The following is a 7,403-nucleotide window of genomic DNA, read 5'->3' as shown; positions in this document are numbered from 1 at the left end:
TTTCATCTTAAGCATCTCTGGCCTCTTTTAAAATGACCTGTTTACTAAGGCATGGTGTATTTTTCTTTATCACTGTCCCAGTAACTCCCCCAAATAACAAGTAAAATAAATACAAAAAATCCAGTACAAAAACGGGAAAAAATGTAAAAAAAAAAAAAAAAAAAAATCCCTTTTTTTCTGTTATTGCCGCCAGCAACAGGAACAGTGATAGAGATTGCGATCGACAGGTTGGCGATCACTGGTCTATATTAATGTTCTGAGAAACAAGCAAAAGTTTGGATATAAAATTCAATGTTATGGAAAGTATATAAGACAAGAATGTACTACCAAATTTTAAATGACAAGATGAATAAAGCCTCATTTTAATAGATCCCTCTCAATATCACAAACTGACACAGTTTAGTATGCTGGATTTCTTTTATTTTATTTGAAGCTGAAGCTACACAGGACAACCAACACCATGATATTATTACTTGAGCTTTCAAATTAGGAAAAAATTGTTAATAACTATTCAGAAATACATTTATAAGCTTGCAAACTAAATGGCAATTTCAGAAAGACTACTAAAAAATCTGAAAAGATGAAAAGACAATAATGTCTTGCATAAAGAAGTAGTGCAATTGTCCTACATCATGATTAAATGCATTAGAGAAGTTTAAGGTTTACAACCTGAAAGTTTAGAGAAACTAACAGCTGTTATCTAACTCTGCAAATCATTTCAGTGTGAACGCTTTCTATTCAATGGAGCCATGACATTTCTTCTGTTTTGGTTATTTGATTGGTTTAACAATGCTGTTTGACAGCAATGTTGGAGAATCCATGAACCTGAGTGAGCTGAGGAGAGTCCAATGAGACCAGAAGTTTCTGTGGGCCGTGACACGTGGGAATAAACTTCTCTGTCAGGCACACTGTGGAATTCCCTGCAATGTCACTGTGAAAGAAGGAAAGACGATTATATTGCTATATATATTTTTTTTATTATTATTTTATTTTAATTAAATTAAACAAACTGTTTAGCAAAAGATATTGAGTTTACCATTATGTTCAGCAATCATAATTTATATAATTAATTGGAAATTAAATAGAAAAATTCAAAAATAATTCATTATTTTATTGAGCGATTAAATCAATTTTACCCATAGTTGACAACTCTGGCATGCTGCTGTCCAAGTCCCACAAAGCGGAATACAGAGTTCTTCAGGACACAAGGCAGTGGATTCTGGAAAGTGATTTTGACTGGCACTTCTTGACCCAAGACAGCATCACATACAGGCTGAGAAGAACCACATACAAGACACAATTTAACACTAAATAATTCCAACCAATCAAAAGATAAAACAGTTAAACCTAACTTTAAACTCACAGCGATAACAAGATCTGGTGTGCGCAGTCTGAAGTTGTACTGTGTGGCCAGAACCTGCTTCGTCTGAGCCACGTGTCCAAAGAGGTTGAGCATCAGTGAGGAGTGATCCACCAGGTGTTCCTTATACTCGTCATAACTCAGGGTCCATTCCAGAGGTCTGCCTATTATAGCAAAAATGACAAACACTGAATTAATACTCATGCTTTCATTACAAGTCTCTTTATCCATAAGCTGCATAAGGCCAACTGGGTGGTATCATGTATGGCAACTCTTTATCACTTCTCAAATTCAGCTTTATCTTTTAAATCTTTATGATTTCTCACATTCAGAGGGCTTGAGCTCGATGCATGTCTGGTCTCTCTTCAGGAAGGTCTTCCTGACTCCGGTGTAGTACGTGGCTGCAGCCTGGCTGTAGAGGGTGACGCTACGAGGTGAGCTGCATTTGTTTTTAAGATTGATGTAAAGCAAGGCATCCTTGCCCACACATAGTCCATCCTCTTTCAGGCTGACTTCACAGACAACATCCTCAGGACAGGGCAGTGGGTATGTGCATCTTCTCAAGCCATGACGAAGGGCTGTTTCCAAAGCAGTGCTCTTCTCAGAAGAACCTGATCAATAAAAGATAGAGTAAAACACACATATGATTGAATCCAAGGAGATACACCATACTTCATAATTTCAGTAAGCACCATGGTTCAAAGTATTGAGGGCTGAAGCAGATGTTTTAAGTGAAATGGTTGTGGGTTTTACCAAATGGGTGTTTGTAGAAATTTGTGATGTCTACACGTTGATCTGAGCCAACGGCCTTGGTACTGATGCAGTGACCTACTACATCCTTCTCAATATGAACAACACCAAAGGTCCCGTCACATCTCCGCTGCCAGTAAACCTTATCATTGTTTACCTAGAGACACAATAGGAATCATAAGTCATATGTCAATATAATCGCTGTATGTAAATTGTATGCAATGGCAAATTAAAGGAAATAACGCACTTCTGCGAAAAGGAAGGGCACATCATGCTTCAGGAAGACCTGCCCGCTGCGGATCGCAGCAACAGAGGTGGGGCCGCAGCGGAAGAAGCCCTGGCCGGTCAGTTGAGGAGTGGAATCAACCACCTGCCAACCTCCAAAACCAGATGGCAGGTCTGGCCGAGTCATCCAGGCCTCATTCCACACATGGTAGTTCCTACATGGAAGAGAAGAAGAAAGATCTAGAAACACTTCATGGACATTCAGAGGAACTCTTGGTGACATTATAAATGGTAATGATACTTACCAGATTGGATCACGGTTCATGTGATCGATCAGCTGAAATTTCTCATCCAAGTAGACATCAGTTGACAAATGAACATCAGTGTCATGAGCAGAACAGAAGTTTGAAACTGGACGAGCAGGAATACCCAAACATCTCAACACTAAGAGAAAGAGAAGAACAACAAAATAAATACATCTGTAATCACTTTCTCAAAACTTCTCCTTGTCCAGTCTCCAGGAACTCTTACGTGTGTTGGTGACTCCAGCAAAGGCCAAGCTCTGTCCATACTTGACTGGCGTTCCTCCACATTTGTAGAACTGTTTCAGGATGGCACTGCTGCTGCACCAGGATGTAGGAGCAGTTCCATCTCCATAGCAGTGTGACCAGTTACCCACCAGCACACCACAGCCTTTGTTGGCAATAACCTGTTAAGGAGAGATGATTTAAACTAATTTATTTTAAATGCAGTAAACTTCGTGAAGAAATACCATTCAGAAAAGAACAAATCTGACCATTTTGAAGGATTTCCAACATGAAATCAGGGTGTTGATAAGAAGGAAATGAAGACTCACCATGTCAGAAACCACTCTGGAAATGTTAATGGGGCTTCCCCACCCTGAGCAAGGTGTACAGCTCTTCTCCAACACATACATACACGCAGACAAGATTCCCTTCTCAAACTAAGAATCAGACAGCAGAGTAAAGAAATTAGAGATTGTGCATTAAATTCTGTAGAATTATGTCTCAGATGGGATTAGAAATGGGATGTGAAAAACATTTCCAGCAGCAACCCCAATAGGTTCCAGCATTTTTAATGTACACCCTTGTTACTTATAGGCAGGGGTGCACATAAGTGTTATTCAGTCTGGTCCTCATAAGAGCACCTGGAGATTTGGTTTGGTTCTCACAATGCACACAGTGTGACCCATTAAACAAAACCTATATATATGTATGTATGTAACTAATAAAAGCGATAATAATATTACTGAACTTTATTTAGTTTTTTAAAATGACAAAAAACTAAAGTGTGATAATACATTTTAAAACAAAAACAAGGACTATTAAATAAAAATACAATTATTTTATTGTAAACAAAAATAAATTTTTTTAATATGAAATTTCATCCATTTTCAAACCTAAATTTAGCAAGCTTTTATTTTGGTGGGCTGCCTAGACGTGAGTTTTACAGTATATACGTTGTTACAGTTTGTCGATCTAAAATGGTTGTTGTGCAATAACAGCTGTCAAACATGTCTGTACGCAAATGAGCGGTCTGAACTTAATTACACAGTGCATTTTTTCTTTTGGTCGCACATGCGCACTTGCTTATAACTAAGATTACTTACTAGCAAAAAAAACAGTTTTGTCATTTCTAACATTTTCCAGTGACTCCAAACTCCCACTGAAGTCAGTGGATTCACAGCATCTCTCTGATATACACACGAGTTATTGGTAGACACTTTTGTAATACATGAGTGAAAGTTTGGCTCTTACTTGACCAAAGTTCCATGTTTTGCAGCCAATCTGCTGCTTAGTTCCGTAGTAGATTCTGCCCATGTCATTCAGCACATACTCAGCTCTCTCCGCCTCATCACTCAGGTGCACACAGTCATCTGATAAAGAGAACATTGGACTTTGAAACTGAGAAGCTCCATTAAGTTTTAACGGTTTCTTTCTTTCCTCATTCTGTTTCATTTTCATATGTTCAGTTTTTAAAGTATAATCAAACACGTACCTTTACACCAGGGGTTGAACAGCATGTAAATGTCATTTTCAGGAACATAAGGTAAAGTGAATCTGCCTCCTGGACAGTGTGTCACGACACTGAGCTGGTATCGTCCAACGCAAGCAGTCGGAACAGAGTGCACACACAGTTTGATTCGGTTTTGGCCTCGTTCCACAATCTTTGCCCCCCAGCAGTCTTTCTTGAATTCTTCCACAATTGGAACGATCACATAAGTGCCGTCCCGGATGGATGGGATATGACCTGTTAAACATACAAAACAACAAGAGATTCCAGTGACGGTAGAAAGGCTGGTTCAGCTCCTCACATGTTCCTCCTCTACATATGTAGATACAGTATATCATCTGTTGTCTTGAATCATTTAAAAACTAACCTAGTTTGAGCTCCAGGTGAAGCTTGTCACAACTGGGATTGAAAGGACGGCACAGATCAACCCACATGTTGAAACACTGTCCTCTGCGGACGATGAGATGGTCATCAAGGAAACAATGTGTGTGATGCTCCTGACGATTCAGTCCGGTCCTGCATTTGAGAAGGTCGACTTTACTCACCCGGAGGACAGCATCTGAGAAAATTGTAAAGCAAAACACAGGTAATTAGTTTTCAAGCAAATAATTCATTGAGTTATGATTAAGAATAACACATTTCCCATCATACACTTCAGGACAAAGATAAAGAAAATGTGAAGACTCTTACTCTCTGCTCCACAGACTTGCGTGCTTGTACAGTCATCCACATAATTCTTGACGACGACTTCCTTTGTGTCATAATCATGACATTGTGTAACAAAACCATAAGGATTAGAGTATGAAGTACCGCAAGGATAATCATATGAAGTAGCGCAAGGAGTAGCATATGGAGTAGTGCATGGGTTAACACAAGGGTTAACATATGGGTAGGCATAAGGGGTAGTGCATGGGTCAATGCAAGGGTTAACATATGGGTAATGATAAGGGGTAGTGCATGGGTTAACGCGAGGGTTGGTGTGAACCGGTGTGTAGTGTGCTGCTTTCCTGCAGTTGTACTCCTGCAGTTTAATGGCTGGGAAACGGCCAACGCTGCAGAGGTTTTTGTATGGGTTGTATACAAAAGGCATGCTGGGCAAAAAAGAAATGAGAGTCATGAGTGTGATCTGTAATTGGTCAGTAGATGGTTAATAATTCATAAATTGGGTCTCTTCGTTCTTAGAAATCAGATCTCCAGTTTCTTTTTAAGCTGTAATTACTAGACAGCAAAAACATATCCTTACATGAAACATTAGGCTGTTCCCAAATATTTTAGCTATATAAAGTTCATACCAGTACAAGAGTTTTTAACCAACTCTCGAACCACAAAACAGCCTATGAATTCTAGATGTCAGCTTTCTAATAGAAATGAATAATTTGATAAAGTTTCAAACAATGTCTGAGATGATTACTTACATGGATGTTGTCCTTGTCTGTTCAAGAGAAACTGAACTGAAAACTGCTGCAGAAAGTGAACAGTAAGTCCTGCTTTAACCAGCTTGTGGCTCGTTCTGTAGTTTGTCTCTACAGCAGACGGGATATTTATACTACATCTCCATCTCCACCCCATCCACAGCTCATAGCTGAAGTGTGAATAGTTGTTCTCTTAAGAAAGAGATTAAAGGATTTTGAGTCATATTCATTTTAATTGTTTCTTTTAGAGAATTCAATAGTTCACGCTTACATATAATTAGCTGAGGTATGGAATGCGTATTTGGCGTGCTGTCCGGGGAAGGGCTCCGAGCTCGGGAATGGCCCGAACCTAGAGTACCCCCCAAAAAGCAAATGTACATGAGGACAGCCGCCAGTTTAGAGAATGCCCCCCCAAAAGCATAGAGTACTGGCGGGGGCTGATTTGGTGTCTGAGGATTCGTCTCGTTGGCAGGTTGGAAGGGCCTACATACTCCGAGAGAGCGACTTGGGCATTGGGAGAGTAGGCCCTACCGGCTTTAGCTAGTGAACTACGTGGTTGTTGGCGCCCGGTCGGTAGGGCTCGGGCCGATGCTCAACTGAAGCTTTTTGGCGTTGGAACGGTGAGCCCTACCGGCCGATGAGGAGGAGCAGCGTGGTTGTGGTGCCCGACCGGGAGGACCCGAGTTGCCTCGACCGGAATAGGTCATGGTGTCGGCGTACGGGCCCTACTGGCTGATAGCCCCTGCTATTCAGTGGGTGAAGGGCCTAGTGCTGACCGAGAGGGCCCATGAAGCCTCCGACAGGAGATTGAGACTCAGAATGACGGACGTCTGGGTCCTCTCGGTTTGGCAGATAAAAAGCTTTGGGCTGGCCGACAAGGAGGACTCTGGCGACATCTGATGGGAGATCCCGACTCACGGCATTAGATGGATGAGACTCACTTGCGGCCGGCAAGCATAGGCCCGCCCGGGAGAACTCTCGCCAGACGTCTGAAGGGAGCGCACGCAACAGACGGGTAAGCCTCGCCGGACGGGGAGAGTGGAAAGGAAAACCCGACTGGGGAGGTCTCTCGCAGCATCCGATGGGGCATTAGGCTCAGAACATCGAACGGGTAAGCCTCGCCAGGCGGGGTTAAAAGATGTGAGGGTAGCTGAGGGTAGCTGAGTTATTATAATTTTTTTTTTTTTTTTTTTGCAGGATTTGGCGAGAGGACGAGACTCGTAGCATCGGACGGTTAAGCCTCGCCTACCGTCAAATGGAAAAAGAAGTTGCGTGGCCGAGAGACTGTTACCGACGTCCGAAGGGAGCACACGCATCGAACGGGTAAGCCTCGCCGACCGTAGAGTGGAAACGTAAAGCCAGTCTGTCCAGGAGGCTCTCGCCAGCGTCCGAAGGGAGCACGCGCATCGAACGGGTAAGCCTCGCTGACCATAGAAAAGGAAAAGGTAAGGTTGTCTAACCGGGAGGCTCTCGCCGGCGTCCGAAGGGAGCACACGCATCGAACGGGTAAGCCTCTCCGGATGTGTGACAGAAAAGGTAACGATAGGTGGCCAGGAGGCATTTGCCCGCATCCAACGGGGACTTCCAGTTCCCCAAAAACAACTGGGTGAGCCTCGCAGGCC

The 7,403-nt window shown here is 42.3% G+C and overlaps 1 protein-coding gene across 1 annotated transcript; it reads right to left on the bottom strand.

The window, feature by feature from the left end:
- Positions 1 to 456: 456 nt before the first annotated feature.
- On the bottom strand, positions 457 to 5,898 carry LOC132129644 (protein-glutamine gamma-glutamyltransferase K-like). The gene is made up of 14 exons (XM_059541284.1): positions 5,785 to 5,898; positions 5,060 to 5,460; positions 4,737 to 4,928; positions 4,355 to 4,606; positions 4,114 to 4,232; positions 3,192 to 3,299; positions 2,867 to 3,044; positions 2,641 to 2,779; positions 2,358 to 2,550; positions 2,114 to 2,267; positions 1,687 to 1,971; positions 1,364 to 1,524; positions 1,137 to 1,273; positions 457 to 931 (listed from the first exon to the last, which is right to left on the bottom strand). Exons 2-14 carry the CDS (start codon positions 5,457 to 5,459, stop codon positions 784 to 786), a joined length of 2,466 nt encoding a protein of 821 aa, XP_059397267.1. The 5' UTR covers position 5,460; positions 5,785 to 5,898; the 3' UTR covers positions 457 to 783.
- Between the last annotated feature and the right edge of the window lie 1,505 nt (positions 5,899 to 7,403).

Source organism: Carassius carassius, chromosome 46, assembly GCF_963082965.1.
Source record: "Carassius carassius chromosome 46, fCarCar2.1, whole genome shotgun sequence".
Classification (NCBI taxonomy): domain Eukaryota; kingdom Metazoa; phylum Chordata; class Actinopteri; order Cypriniformes; family Cyprinidae; genus Carassius; species Carassius carassius.
This window is presented reverse-complemented; position numbering and strand designations above follow the sequence as displayed.

Bases quoted from the DNA above. Each gene is read 5' to 3' on its own strand.
- LOC132129644 (XM_059541284.1), bottom strand. From the start codon at position 5,459: ATGCCTTTTGTATACAACCCATACAAAAACCTCTGCAGCGTTGGCCGT. The intron at 2,780-2,866 runs GTAAGAGTTCCT...TCTTTCTCTTAG, and splicing joins TGCTGGAGTCACCAACACAC to TGTTGAGATGTTTGGGTATT. The intron at 1,274-1,363 runs GTGAGTTTAAAG...GGTTCTTCTCAG, and splicing joins CACCAGATCTTGTTATCGCT to CCTGTATGTGATGCTGTCTT.